The 15,599-nt window shown below is 50.6% G+C and overlaps 1 protein-coding gene across 2 annotated transcripts in view; it reads left to right on the top strand.

Moving 5' to 3' along the window:
* Positions 1–15,300, top strand: part of Chrnb4 (cholinergic receptor nicotinic beta 4 subunit) — a 20,428-nt gene extending 5,128 nt beyond the window's left edge. Inside the window, exons 3-6 of one of the 2 annotated variants that reach the window (XM_055621859.1) lie at positions 7,132–7,176; positions 7,254–7,363; positions 8,160–9,150; positions 13,830–15,300. In XM_055621859.1, the coding sequence (XP_055477834.1) occupies positions 7,132–7,176; positions 7,254–7,363; positions 8,160–9,150; positions 13,830–13,970 (1,287 nt within the window). In that variant the 3' untranslated portion in view covers positions 13,971–15,300. The remainder of the gene's footprint in view (positions 1–7,131; positions 7,177–7,253; positions 7,364–8,159; positions 9,151–13,829) is intronic. The other variant, XM_055621858.1, reaches the window with a different exon arrangement.
* The last annotated feature ends 299 nt before the right edge of the window (positions 15,301–15,599 follow it).

Genomic DNA, 15,599 nt, shown 5'->3' with positions numbered 1-15,599 from the left:
TTCTTCTTCTTCTTCTTCTTCTTCTTCTTCTTCTTCTTCTTCTTCTTTTTCTTCTTCTTCTCCTCCTCCTCCTCTTCCTCCTCCTCCTCCTCCAAGACAGGGTTTCTCTGTGTAGCCTTGGCTGTCCTGGACTTGCTTTGTAGACCAGGCTGGCCTTGAATTCACAGAGATTTGCCTGCCTCTACCTCCCTGAGTGCTGGGAGTACAGGTGTACGCCACCACGCCTGGCTTTTTCTACTATTTCTTTAAATATATATATGAATATACATGTTTTTATATTTTTTAATGTGCATTGGTGTTTTGTCTGCGTGTGTAAGGAAGTCAGGTCTCCTGGAACAGGAGTTATAGAGAGTGGTGAGCTGCCATGTGAGTGCTGGGAATTGAACCCAGGTCCTTTGGAAGAGCAGATAGTGCTCTTAACCGCTGAGCCATCTCTCCAGCTCCGAATATATATTTTTGATAGACACAGTAATTTCATTTTCTGGGGTGCATTGCACTCATGTAAAAATTATGTTTGGGGGCAGGCTGGAGAGATGGCTCAGAGGTTAAGAGCACTGGCTACTCTTCCAGAGGTCCAGAGTTCAATTCCCAGCAACCACATGAAGGTTCATAACCATCTAAAATGAGATCTGGTACTCTCTTCTGGTGTGCAGTCAGAATACTGTATACATAAATAAATACTTTTTTGAAAAATCATGTCAGGGTCATTGGCATACCTAGAACTTCAGACATTTATCAGTCCTTTGTGTTGATTCAAAGTTCTTTCTATTGCTATTTTGAAATACCCAGTTAGTTATTTGTCAACCATTGGTACCAACTGTGTGTCTTGCTGTCCAGCTCTATTCCATGCCCATCTCCTACTCCTCCTCCCAGCACAGCCCTTGTAAGCAAATGTTCTACACTGCTTTCCAGACAGCTAAGCCTTTCCCCCGTAGCTATAAGTTAAACAACTTACCTAAACTGTGAGAGTGCTGATCATGCTTCCAGATTAAAATTCTTTCTCCCAAAAAGGTATTGCTGGAGCCTATCCACCTGCTGCTCCTTTTGCCTGGGATGTCCTGTCCTCTCTGCGCCTCTGATTCACAGTTGGAGCATCTGAAAGCCCATGCTCTTAATAGCAAGTCAACTGTCTTGGCATTTAGTAATAGGACACTGAACTGAGAGTGGCTACAGCAAAAAGGGTGTCTATCTTGTCACATAACCAGGAGCAGGTCAATGCTTGCAGAGTTCGCTGACTCAATGATTCAGTGATGTCAGGACTCTAGGGCATTTCCAGGGATGCCAATGGATTGTATTCCTTTTGGAACAACAACAAAACTCTCTCAGAGTCCTGCCCTCCTGATAAACACATCTCATTGGCCAGGGCTAGAAACTCACATCCAAGCCTAACCAATCATTGGGCAGGGGAATACAGTTACTCTGCCTGACTTAGCTCTATCAGTATGTGGCAAGGAGACAGAAGAAGGTTCATGGCATTTAGTCATCAAAGAGGAAAGGCCAAGGAGGACCATTATGCAGGCAGACTGTGGATCCATCCTGGCCTCTGCTCAGCTGGATGTCCAATACTCAGGTACAGGCCGAGGCCTGTGGAGGCCTGTGGATGGAGGTGTGGACAGGCATAGGAGGCACAACAGGTGTGGGAAGGAGGGTGACAGTGTTGAAAGCTAGAGGTGAGGTGATTTGGTGTGCTGAGGAAGGTGAAATCAATTGGAATTACCCCCTGTTCCACAGCTGTATTAGAATGAGGGTGTCTGAAGGAACCACAGTGCCTTGTAAACCTTCCCCTGTCCCCACCAAAGGCTTGGGACCCTTGCCTCTGGAAACTGCTCCAAAGAGTGATCTCATGGGCACTGTGTGCAGCCACCAGAAGCTAGCTGAGGGAAATGGAACTCCTCTGGGCAGTGTCATTTTCTCTCTCCAGCCCTGTGAGCTCTGCAGGCTTAGCTTCTCCCATCTTTAGTGTTTAAAGGGCTTTGTCCAAATTGGCAGCTGCCTCTGCCCCCTAGGAGGAAGCCTAGCCCAGGAGGAGAGACACACAGCCCTGCCTCGGCCCTTTCCCTGCCATAGGAAGCTGAAAGCAGTGCAGGCTTCTGGCCAGCCCAAGGCAAGAGCATCCATGACCTGCAAAGGCCTCGTGCTCAGTCAGGCAAGCCAGCTGCCCTCTCTGGCAAGGGTAGACAGGCGGGCAGATCTGGCCACACTGCCAGACTCAGGCTGCCCCTGCCAGATCTGAGTTGTGGGCCCCATGGAGTGATAGAGGCTTCCAGAAGCAGGAGCGAATGCAGCCTCCATTTCACTTCTGCTAATGCCCCTACGGGCTGTCAAAGCCCCAAAGGCTGCATCTAATGGAAATACTTGGTTTTAATAGGGAGGGTTCCTTTCTGGGTTTTGGAGGGGAAGGTATTTGATTTTGAGTAGGGAGTATTAGGGACATAGCCAGTTTAAAGATGGACTGTCTAGGGAATAGACAGGAGTTTGTGCTGGTGGGAAAGGTTTTCCCACCCTTTGAGGTGTGACAGCCAAGGTCCTATACCAATGTTCTGTCACATTCGGCAACCTCTAGTGGAGTAGAGAAAAATAAGGGGCAAAACAGATGCACAGGAGAAATGTTTGGAAACTAGAAAAGTTTCATAGTCCCATATTTTTTCCCTTGCTGTTTTGGAACTTTATAGACTGGGCTGGCCTTGAACTCTGCGGTCCTGCCTGCCTCTACCTCCTGAGTGCTGGGATCAAAGGTATGCGCTATCACTGCCCAGCTAAAAACTCCCATCTTACAATGAGGTAAGAGGCTGGCGAGAGAGCTCAGTGGATGAAGCTCCTCTCCATACAGAATAAGAACCAGACTATGGATCCTGAGAGCCCACTTAAAATCTGGGAAGCCATGGTGTCCATCTGCAGATCAAGAACTCAGGAGGCGGAGACAGAGGGTCCCCAGGGCAAGCAGGCTGGTAGAAGAGCCGGAGTCAGTGAGCTGCAGGTTCGCAAGAGACCCTGCCTCAAAAAGTAGAGAGCAGCGGAAGAAGAGGAAACTGGACTGAGGTTTTGAAGCTTGCATTTGTATCTGAACATACTGCAACCACACATGCACACACAAAAACCAGCATTTGTGAAGACTGGTCAGGCAGTGCAGCTGACACCAGTCTGCTCACTGTGGAAACCACAAATCACATAAAGCAGGGTCTTGTTTAGAGACAGGGTCTATCACTGTAGTCCTGCCTGGCCTTACCTCCTGCCTCAGCTCCCAGAGGCTGGGCTTGTAGACATGCGTTATCATGTCTTGCTTAAAAAATATATTTTCAAAAGATAAATCAAGGCTTTCATCTTTCATTGACTAGCTTTTCTGGAGAAGAATTAGAAGGGCTGGACAAAATGCTGGAGGGCAGGGAAGGCTCCATTTTAGGGTAATTAGAGCCTCAGCCAGGATTTGAGGTGGCCAAGCTCCAGGAAGTGCCCCTGACAGCCTGTGGCACTTGTCTCCACACATGAGGACTGGCCAGCAGTATCTGGCCAAGAAGCTAAGACAGAGAGCAGCAGCTGCGAGCAGAGCCATCACGGGGCTGAAAGGGTGCGTATGACAATCTGGATCTGACCAAGGACATGGGAGCCTGCTGGGGCTCCTAAAAGGGTCACCCCAGTACTGAAAACGAGCAACAACAGTGAGAGGAGATCAGCCCTCACGAAAAGCAGTGTTCTCTCCAAACCAGCTCGGCACAGGCTAGGTTCAGATGGCTCCTGTGGGTCCTCCAGAGAGCCTGCGGGGATGGGTGCAGTCCGATGGAACTCACTGGACAGAGCGGCTGGGGGATGGCTCAGCAGGAAAATGGTTGCCACACAAGCAGGAGGACCTCCGTTCAGATCCTCAGCGCTCTGCGAGCTGACTTCTGACCTTTACACTCATGTCATGGCGTGTGAGCACATGTACAAAGAAGCGAATGGGATAAAAAAATTTTAAACACTTAAGCTTTATGCTAGAGTATTTTGCCACAATTTAAAATAATTTTAAAAAAAAACTTCTTTTTAAAATGAAAATGGCTGTTGTTAATATGTTTAGGGGGTGATAATGGAAGGTTTCTTCAGAGACCTAGGAATTTTTAAGAAGAACTGAAGGTGATTTCTAGAACTCAAACATATAAGAACATTAAAACTCACCAGGAAAAAAAAAAAAAAACTTAGCAAAATGAGACAACTAACATTCACCTTTCTTCCCTCATGACAGCCTGGGATGTGGGTATCGTGGTTGGAGCCCCAGTGAGCATCTTGAGCCATGTAGATGAGGACCACGTTCCAGCGTGGCAGCAAAGAGAGCCGGAAAGAAGCTAGATGGTTCTGCAGAGCAAGCATCCATAGATGCCCAAAATGTCACGTCGTCTGTCACTTTTTGTCCTACTGACATAATTACCCCTGAGAGGGTGTGATGGGCCAGGAAATGGCATGCCTGTTGTTGTTTTGAGCCGGGAGTGTCAAATATCTTTGAGTTACCTAATATGGTTTGAATGTGAAATAGCCTCTACAGACAGGCTCATGTGTTAGCATACTTGTCTCCAGTGGAGACACTTTTGAGAAGTTGTGGAGTGTTTAAATAGTAAGGCCTGGCTGGCAGAAGTAGTCACTGATGGTGGGCTTATGGTTTTAGCCCGGCTCCAGTTGTGGGTGTGAATGTCTGTTGTCCATCTGTGCCATCACATGACCAGCCGAGGGCTTTCACACCAAAGCCAAAGCCCCAGCAGCCATTCATCCTTTGGCATGAAACTGTGAGCCAGAATCACTGCTGCTTCCCCCTTAGCCACTTGTCAAGCATTTGTTGCAGTGATGAACAAGATACCTAATACAGATATTGGAAGTAAGGGCTGCTGGTATCCTAGCATGCTAAACCAGAGCTTGAAGGGTCATCTGGTGAGCTTTGTGGAAGACCAGGATTTGGGGGTGGGGTGGGGGGTGGAGGTGGCAGGATAAAGTAGGCTCCAGGCTGGGCAGTGGCGGCACACACCTTTAATTCCAGCACTTGGGAGGCAGAGGCAGGTGGTCTCTGAGTTTGAGGCCAGCTAGTCTATAGAGTGAATTCCCCTGTCTCAAAGGAAAAAAAAAAAAAGATTAGGCTCATGAGATTTCAGAAGAGCACAAAGACTCAATTGGGAACTAGCCTATAGGCCATTTGTGCCATATTCTAGCAAACAAACAACAACAAACAAACAATTTAAAAAAGGTCTGGTTCTGTTTTACCCATGCCCTAACAATTTGAATGTAGCTAAATTAAAAGATAATTGGCAGCCAGGCACAATGGTGCACGCCTTTAATCCCAGCACTCAGAGAGGCAGAGGCTGGTGGATCTCTGAGTTCCATGCCAGCCTGATCTACAAAGCAAGTCCAGGATGGCCAAGCTTATATAGAAAAACCCTGTCTTGAAAAAAAAATTGACTAAGTTGCTTGGCAGAGAAAATATTAGGACAAACCAAGAAGATATGAAAAGCATATATTTTGGCAAGGAATGTGAATGTGGCTAAAGCTGAAGATGAATGGGTCACAGACAAATTAGCTAGAGCTGGTAAGAAAGGGTTGATGTTGTTAAAGAGAAACCAGGCCTTGTGCATTGACGTAAAAGGAGAGATGCTGTGGAAACAAGACTCTGTCCGTTGAAGGCCCCGGGAAGTTCATTTGAAAGGAGAGAGAGCCTATAGATGCCAGGGTTTCCTGCTCAAAGCTCGCCATCCAGCAAAGTGTCTCCGAGGGGTGAGCCACAAAGGTACACACAGTGGAAGGCAGTGTTAGCTGGAAGGGGACCGGCTCAAGCTGGCAGTGGAATTTGGCATCTTCCGGCTGCTCCTGGTTTGTCAGGCATGGAAGAGGCAAGAGTAACAGGGCTGTGGCCCCCTTTCCAAGGTTCGGGAAAGCTGCAGAGGCTGCAGCGTGGGACAAGATCGGATTCTCTGCAGGGAGCCTCCGAAAAGATGCTGAATGAGACTGTGATTGGGAGAGATTGAGTTGCAGTGGAGCCCCCAGAATGTAGGAGATAGAGAAAATTGGAATATTCACCAGTGAAAACTGCAGGCAACAGAGCGGAGCCAGCCCAGGCAGCAGGCTGCTGTTGCCCGGATGATGGCACCAATGCCTCCATGTGCTGGACATGGAGATACAAGATTTTGGGTTTTTCCCGCAAGGTTCCAGTCTTGCTTTGGTCCTTTTTTTTAAGATTTATTTTTATTTTTCGCATATGGGTACTTTGCCTGAATGTTTGTATGGGCACCAAATGCTTGCAGCGCACATAGAGGCCAGAAGAGGGCACGGAATCCTCTGGGACTGGAATCACAGATGGCTGTGAGTCTCCAGGTGGGTGCTAAAGATCTAACCCGGGTCCTCCGTGAGAGCAGCCACTGCTCTTAAGCGTTGAGCCATCTCTCCAGACCCTTTGGTCCCATCTCTCATATGCTCTCATATGTTCTCTCACTTTTGGAATGGGAATGTTTATGCCATTCTACATCAGAAGTAACTTATCGTTTGATTTTACAGGGACTCACTGGTAAGAGAGTGTCTGGAATCTTAGAAGAGACTTCAGACTTTTACAGTGTTGGAACTGTAAGACTGTGTAGCCTGCATAGCCTTTGGAGCTGTAGTAAATGTATCATGGCACTATCAGATGACCAGGAGCCCGTGGGGACGGAACAGAGTATTGTGGTGTGGCTACAGAGTGTCCCCTCCACACCCCGTGTCTTTAAACACTTTGGCCCCAGGAGGCCACACTGACAAGCAGTAGGACCTGTTAGAGATGAGGAAATAGGTGGCTGTGAGCAGGCCTGTGGGTCATAGCCTAGCCCCAGGTCCAGCTCAAGTCTGTCCCTGCTTCCTGCCTGCTCCTACAGTATGACCAGGTATGAACTCTACATGAAGGCCAGAGCCCTAGCTGCCGTGCCACTCTCACCGTGAAACTCTGAGCTAAACTCAGTCCCACCCTAAGCTGCTCCTTGTCAGTATGTGGTTGCACCAATGTGAAAGGTAACTCATACATTACATAAGAGATGTTTAGGCGAGAGCTGCTCACACAGCCCTGGGGCTCAGAGCCTTTTTGAGATTAGGTATAGTCCACTTGTGGGGGTCCCCTCTTTCCAGATGAACTGATGCCCTCACTTCCCTCCCCAGAACGAGCGAGAACAGATCATGACCACCAACATCTGGCTGAAACAGGTAAGTGCCTGTGAAGTTGGGGCTGTTCTTTGGTGACAGCGGACCTGCAGGTGGCGTGACCTTGCTTGTGTATGTAGGAATGGACTGACTACCGCCTGGCCTGGAACAGCTCCTGCTATGAAGGGGTGAACATTCTGAGGATCCCCGCGAAGCGTGTCTGGTTGCCTGACATCGTGCTATACAACAAGTGAGTAATGGGGTGGTGGCCGAAGCCTAGCGAGGGTCCGGCCAGGTCAGCAGGCCAGCCTCCAGGGCCTCGCACACCCGAATTCAACCTCAGCCCTCCTCTACTGTGCTTCCCCCAGACTTCTGGGCGGTGGAACTAGAGAAAGAGAAGGGCTGGAGGGAGACAGAGTCTTCTGTGGGAAGGTGGGAAGAGAGGCCAAGAGAGGGAAAGGCCTTGTCCTGCTCAGTGTGGCAGGGACTGGGCCAGCCGTCAGCTCCCCAGGTCAGTGTCTTACCCTCTTTGCCTCGCTGCTCTGTCTTTTTGTGACTTCGTGGCTTTGTCAAAGTCGGGGGCTGCAACCTTGACTTGCCACGTGTCAGGATCTCGGGTACATTGGCGTGATAGCAGCTGAGGCAGGAAGATCAGGAGCCCTGGAGTCTGAGATCGGTCTGGACAAGGAGAACAAGAGTGAGGGTAAAGAATAGGACGCCAAGGATGGAGCAGGACGAGGGCCCGCATCCACTCTGTGCCGCTTAATAGTTTGAGGAGCTTGATGGTGTCTTCCGGCTTCCCCAAGCCTTGCTTTCCAAGCTAGAAAATGAGGAATGCAGTACAAAACGTTGCTTCCTTGGACTCTCCTGAGGCTTAACTGGGCTGATTCCAGGAGAGGCCTTCAGTGCCTCATGGTTGGCAGTTGCTGAGAAAAGCAGGCCTGAGGAAGGTGGATGACCCCTGAGGGCTCTTGGGGAGAGGGCTCCTGAGAACGGGCCCAGCCCCCTCCATAGGTGTGTGGCGTTCTTCTCTCTGCCCCCCCCAGTGCCGACGGGACCTACGAGGTGTCTGTCTACACCAACGTCATCGTGCGCTCCAATGGCAGCATCGAGTGGCTGCCGCCCGCCATCTACAAGAGCGCCTGCAAGATTGAGGTCAAGCACTTTCCCTTCGACCAGCAGAACTGCACCCTCAAGTTTCGCTCCTGGACCTACGACCACACAGAGATCGACATGGTCCTTAAGTCACCCACAGCCATCATGGATGACTTTACCCCCAGCGGCGAATGGGACATTGTAGCCCTCCCGGGACGAAGGACGGTGGACCCACAGGACCCCAGCTACGTGGACGTGACCTATGACTTCATCATCAAGCGCAAGCCGCTCTTCTACACCATCAACCTCATCATCCCCTGCGTGCTCATCACCTCGCTGGCCATCCTGGTCTTCTACCTGCCCTCAGACTGCGGCGAGAAGATGACGCTCTGCATCTCGGTGCTGCTGGCGCTCACCTTCTTCCTGCTGCTCATCTCCAAGATCGTGCCTCCCACCTCCCTCGACATACCACTCATCGGCAAGTACCTCTTGTTCACCATGGTGCTGGTTACCTTTTCCATCGTCACCACTGTGTGCGTCCTCAACGTGCACCACCGCTCCCCCAGCACTCACACCATGGCGGCCTGGGTCCAGGAGTGCTTCCTGAACAAGCTGCCCACTTTCCTCTTCATGAAGCGCCCAGGTCTCGAAGGCAGCCCAGCGGGGGGACCTCACCCCAGCCAGCCGCACCTGACCATGGCCGAGGCTGCAGCCACCTCTGCCTTAGGCCCCACCAGCCCATCCAACCTCTATGGACATTCCATGTACTTTGTGAACCCTGTCCCCACAGCTTCTAAGTCTGCAGCCAGCCCCCACGCAGCGGGCCTCCCCAGGGATGCCCGGCTGAGGTCCTCTGGGAGGTTCCGGCAGGACCTGCGGGAAGCTTTAGAGGGTGTCACCTTCATCGCCCAGCACCTGAAGAGTGACAACCAGGATCAGAGTGTAAGTCATAGCCCTGCCCCGGCACCTGAGTGAAGCGTCCAAATGGAAACGTTTCATTATAGCTTCATAGGTGAGGAAGAGGAAGAAACAATCTTCCTGTGTTGGTCTTGGCTTGCCCCAGCGCAGCCTGAGATGGGGTTTGGGGACAGGCAGCTTCCTTGTGAGGTAACCCTACGGAGCACGCTGAGGAAGTGGAGAAAGCAAGACAGAGGCAAAGGGAGGCCCGCGAGAGGGCGTTAGTGAGCCTACAGGTGGGGGTGCAGCCGCCCCACAGAGACCCCCACGGGCCCAGACAACTAGCCTCAGGATAGTCCCCGGATGAAGGCTGGCCTATCCATCCCCCAGCGTCCATGCCCCTCCAGTTGGCGATAACCCTGGGGTGTGATTGTTCCTATATGTCCCACTTATGTCCAGTTGCCAGAGCAAGCACCCTCGGTGCTAAAGAAAACCCTGAGGCAGAAGAGAGAGGCGCTGCACGCCCTGGAGTAAAAGGTTCTCAGTGGATCTGAAAGTGTTTCAGCTATCCTTAGAGAGCACAGCTTGGGCTGGGTCGCACAGGGTACCTGCTTCTTCTCACTAAGACTTGCAAAGAAGCCCTGTGAGGATTTATAGCTTTGGGGAGTATAGAAACATCAGTTAAGGCATTATTGCTACCAGGCTAGTAAATTATCATGTGGGGTGACTAGAATTACAGATTTTTCAAAAATGAGGTTCAGTTCTCCTTCATAGCCTGTGCATTGCATCTCAAACAACTCCTCCGAACAAATAACATATGTGCTTTAGTTTCATTTTCTTGCTATAACAAACCTAGGACAAGTAGCAACTTCAGAGAGGAAACGATTTATTTGACTCATACTTGCAAGTCACAGTCCATCACTAAGGGGAATCGGGATAGAAACTCAAGCAGAAACTTGAAGCCAGGCCTGCTGACTAGTTCAACAGGACCAACTCTGGCTGGGGAACGCACCACAGCCAGGAAGGATAAGGAAGTCTCGGAGGAAGGCCGCTTGCTGGCTCACCCACAGACTCATGTTTAGCTAGCTTTCTCATACATCCCAGGCCGTCTGCTGAGGGAATGGTGCTGCCCACTGTGGACCTAGCTCTCCTACATCCATTACCATTCAAGACAATCTCCCCTAGACATGCCCACAATCCAGTCTGTTCAAGGCAATTCCTCGGTTGAGACTCCCTTCCTTGGCGATTCTAGGTTGTGTCTAGTTGACAATGAAAACTCACTAGTATAAGGGTGATTTTATAATAAATAGACACATGGGCCTTCCTGGTTAGACGTTCCAATGCATTTCTCTACCCTAAAGAGAGTTTGTCAGATGAAGGAGAATATTTCAATTTTCATGTTGCAACACTGTGCCTCTCTCCACTGGCTGCTACATTAAGAGGATTTCTTCCTCCTTTCCATTTTGCAATTCCTTCTCATCAGCTGCATTCTCAGGGGAGAGTGCTGGCATTCCATTAGTTAGCACCAGCTAAAAAGCCCTGGGTGCAAAGTTCCAGAATCACACTGAGGAGAAAAGAACGGGAGAGGAATGTAAGAAAGGAATGTAGGGCCTGGGCGGCACTGGCCTGCTACTCCCAGTAGCATCAGCCTCCACAGGGGCTTATTAGACTCAAAGATTCCTCCCAGGCCCCCATCTCGGAATTTGAACCAGATCCCTGGGACCTCCTAGGTCCATCGCAGTCAGAAGCACAGCTCTGTTGTTTTTGATCATGCTGTTTCTTTCATTCAATTTCCCCCTTCCCTCCCTCATCTCTTTGTAGCTTAGGCTGGGCTTGAACTCCCTACATAGCTGATGGTGACCTGGAACGTTAAAAATATATTATCAATTTTTTTACTCTTAGAACTGGCCTCACCAGCTGGGTGCACTGGTAATCCCAGCACTCAGCAGGCAGAGGCAGGTGAATCTCTGTGAGTTCAAGGCCAGCCTGGTCTACAAAGCCAGGACAGCCAAGGCTACACAGAGAAACCCTGTTTTGAGAAAAAAAAAAAAGAAAGAAAGAAAGAAAGAAAGAAAGAAAGAAAGAACTAGCCTCATCAACACCATTGTCACTCTGAGCTGTCTTGTGCATCATATTGCTTCTTGTATGTTTCAACATTTGTGCTAATCATGAGTTCTGGCTTGCACATTTTCATCTATTCTTGTTGTCTTTCACCCCATCAGTCAAAACACACAAAAGTGCTAATGCTTTTCTTTTCTTTTCTCTTTTCTTTTCTTTTCTTTCTTTGAGATCATGTTTCATGCAGCCCAGGATGGCCTCAAACTCACTGTGTAGTTGAGGATGGCCGTAAACTCCTCCTCCTACCTGCGCCTCCCCAATGCCCCAATGGGGCATTTCAGGCATGCCCCACCACTTAGCTTTTATTGTGCTGCAGGGGGTCAAACCCATGGCTTCATCCATGCTATGCAAAATCCCTCTCCCTAAGCCACATGCCCAGAACTTGACCTTGGACTCTGATCTTTCTGCATCCACCTTCCCAGTGCTAGAACTACATCTTCAACTGAGTCGGGGTTTCTGGAGGAAGCTTGGGAGCCACCCTTAAATTCCTGTGGATTTCCGTGCACACGCAGGTTGAGAAGCGCCACTCTCCTGTACCCTTGCTTGAGCTAGCAACAAGCCCCAGGAGGGAAGGAGGCAGGCAGGACTCAGTGGTATTAAAACCACCTGCTCCTGTAATGCCAAACTAATGCCAGGTGCTCTGGCAGAAGTAAGCAAACAACCCCAGATCTTCCAGGAATCCTGGGACGTGGCTTTTTCAAGAGCCCTTATTTCACAATGGGAAACTGAGGCCCAGAGACGTGCTCTGACTTGTCGGGGGTCACACAGCTGGCACTCAGCAGCAATCTTTAAACTGCAGGACCCCTCTGAGGGCCTTGCCCTGTACTGAGCATAGGAGGCGCTTATTGGCTAATTGACTGATATGTAGTTAGAGAAGTGTGTTTTCCCTCTCTTGGCCAGCCCACGCCTAAGCCACCCCAGGAGCTGTTTCCCTCTACAACACTTTTGTCCTCGTGGTGACTAACTGGCCATCACTGTACGTGGCACAAAAATATGAAAAGATAGAAATATGCTTGAAATTAAGGCTGCCAAAATGAGTCCCCCAACCCTAATATCACGGCATGGTGAGCCTGTGGTGCCTTCTGGCTCTTAGGAGCAGGAGCAATTGGTGTTTGGGGTGGGGGAGGTTGGGCTGATGCACTCCATCATGGGGCCCTCGAAAATTGGGTCACTGACGTCAGTTTGCCAGTTGCTGCCTGCATTTCTAACTCCTAAGTCTTTGCCGAGCCTTCCCAGCTAGGGGGTGGGGGAGGAGGCTGGGGTGCTGGCCACTTGGCCACTTCCTGAGGATCTCTTGTTAGCACCAAGGAGGCAGGCATGTCTACAGTGGTACCCGGGAGGCCAGCCAGGTTTCTGCTAGTGCCACACCCCATGGCTGGGTCTGAGAAGATGAGCAAGTGCAGAGCAACCGAGTGGGAATGCCAGAGAGCCAGATGACAAGGCCAGAGGAGGTGGAGCCTTGGTTATAGAAAACAGCAGGCGCTGCTGTGACTAGACTGGCACTGATTAAACCGCTGGGGTTCCCAGCTCTTCGGCAAGCTCCTGTCAAGCAGGGGGCCTTCCATCTCCCTCCACGCAGAGCTACAGTGGTCAGAGGCTGTGGGGCAAAAATGAGGGGAAAGAGCCTTGTGATCCCCAAACCTCAACCTCCCTCACCCGTAACCAGATTTGGCTTTAGGATTACCAGGTGTGGTAAATTTGGGCCTCTGTTTCTGCACACGTGGATTCAACCAATTGTGGGTAAAACAGTGGGTAGAAAGGTGTCCGCATTGGCGTGTATTTCCCTCCCTGTCATTAGACCCCCAAATACAACCCATTGACCACTTAGATAGCATTTACATTGTGCTGGGTATTCCCAGGGTCTATAGACACTGTAAACCCAGGGGAGGATTGCATGATGTCTTAGGTTTCTGTTGGCTGTGCTCAACTCCATGACCAAAAGCAATTTGGTATACAACATTTAGCTTATATCTTCTGAGTCATGGTTCATTGAGGGAAGCCATGGTCAGAACTCCAGGCAGGAGGCCTCAGAGAAACACTGTTCACTGGCCTGCTCCTCATGGCTGTCTTGGTCTGCTTTCTTTTACAACCCAGGACCCCTGACCAGGAGTGGCAGTACCTGGAGCAGGCTGTGCCCTCCCCCATCAATCATCAACCAAGAAAATGGCATACAGACGAATAAGATAGAGGCGTTTTCTCAGGGAGGTTCCCTCTTTCCTGAGGACTCCAGCTTGTGTCGAGTTGACCAAAGCTATCTAGGACATACGGGTCATGTGCAAATACAGGCCCTCTTTCCCTGAGATCTTGAGCAGCAGCAGAGTTTGGGTGCTCATAGAGGATCCAAGGGAGACTGGGGAACAACGGTACAGCCCAAGTTCCCGTGGCTTTGCCACTCCCTCCCCCAACCCTGGTCAGGTCATATGGAGTGGGAGAACACCGAGAGCAGGCCGGTGGAGGCCATCCCGGGATTCAGGTCCTGCCACGCCAACGCATAGTCCTAAGCCCCCACATGGCTGGCGAGGTCTTGGTGAGCAGGCGAGGGCGTGGTTCAGAGGGAGGAGCCACTTTGCACTTGGCGCCTGTAACCAGCCCCTGTTTGTGTGCAGGTCATCGAGGACTGGAAATTCGTCGCCATGGTGGTCGACCGCCTGTTCCTGTGGGTGTTCGTGTTTGTGTGCATTCTCGGCACCATGGGGCTCTTCCTACCTCCCCTCTTCCAGGTCCACGTGCCTTCCAAGGGCTCCTAGGCTACCCAGCATGCCACGGGCCCCTGGGTGGTAGTGAGATGACATGAGCAGCCACGTGGGCAGTTTACTGCTTCCTCTGGGTCACAGCCAGCGAGGCCCTAAGTAAAGATGTGACCGTTAGCAGTCAACCTAGCAAACCAGCCACAGCCATGAGACGGACACAGAGAGAGGTGGCTTGCACTTCTGAATGCCTTCAAGGAAGCCCCTGAAGGGAGTGGGGGGGATCAGGTCTCCAAAGTCCAGCCTGGCCTCCTTCTTCCCGTGTGCCAGGCACTGGAGTCAGTCATACAAGCAGCAGCTGCTGTGCTGCTTGTATATCACGGATGGTATATCATGCCATCATACCCCGGCCTGTCTTTCCATCATCTCCCTCCAACCCCCGCTACCCACTAGATTCCTGGGTCTTCTTTCATTTCTCCACATTTGCAGATTCTCCCAGATTCTCTTTATCTCTGCTGTAGCTCCTGCCCAAACCTCAGAGTCTTCCCAAGCGTTTCACATAGCTGTACTAATCAGGGCTCTACTCCCGTGATCCTCTGCTCCAATGTTACTTCCCTGTAGAGGCCTTCCCTCATCACGTTCCATAACCGCATTAAACCTCCAGCTTCCTTGAGTGCTCCCTGTCAGTACCCACCATTCTTAGTTGGCAACACACCAGTCACCGCACCTTGCCCGTGGGAGTGTGTGTTCCACAGGGCTGGGGTGTGTGAGTTCACATTCACTCTAGAGCGTGGGACAGAGCTCTGAGCTCAGAAGTTGCAAAATAAATGTTGGTTGAATGAAGGGCTCCTACTCTCCCTCAGACGCTGGTGCGCCCTCTGAGGAGCTGTCCTTGGTCCCCAACCTCTAGAAAGAGTGGACTTCTCTGGGGCACCACAACTCTGGCGGCTTTCTGCCTTCAGGTCATGGTCGGTTTGGGCCTGTCTCTTTCACACACAGTGATCCATTGCTTTCACAGAACCTGCCCCCTTGCTGACACTCAAGATATTTCTGCAATTAAGGAGAATATTTAACTTTTTAAAAAACATTATTCTGTGTGTATGGCTGCTTTGCCTTCTCTTTGTGTGTGCACTGCGCGCATGCCTGGTACCCTCAGAGGCCAGGAAAGGGCACTGGAGTCCCTGGAAGTGACAGATGTGAGCCCCCATGTATATGGTGGGAACCAAACCTGGGTCCCCTGGAAGAGCAGCCAGTGCTGTTGACTGCTGAGTCTTCAGCCCCTGAAGGAGACTATTTTAAAGAACTTTGTTTTTAAATTTATCATACAATAAAGTTGACTTTTTTTTTAACACTTCAACATAAGTATACATTTGTAGAAGCATCATTGACACCAGGACAGACGAAAGATGTGTCACTCAGACTGTGCTATTCTGAATAGTCCCGTTCCCGCACACCTAGTCCTGGCTGCCCCTTAGCTCTTTGCCACTCCAGCTGAGCATGCTCAAGCCTGGGGCCCGCATGGAAGCCTACGGGGCGGAATCGTAGGCTTCTTTCCGCCGAGTGGAGGCACCTGCCTCTCAAGCCTGCACAAACCCTGGAACCCTTTTAAAGATGTGAGGAGACAACTGGCTCCATAAAGTTGCCCTCCGGCTTTCATGTGTGTGCTCGTTCACACACGCACACACACAA

Source organism: Psammomys obesus, unplaced genomic scaffold (assembly GCF_907164565.1).
Source record: "Psammomys obesus unplaced genomic scaffold, mPsaObe1.curated_primary_1811, whole genome shotgun sequence".
Lineage (NCBI taxonomy): Eukaryota > Metazoa > Chordata > Mammalia > Rodentia > Muridae > Psammomys > Psammomys obesus.
The sequence above is the reverse complement of the archived record's forward strand: the minus strand, read 5'-3'. Positions and strand labels throughout refer to the sequence as shown.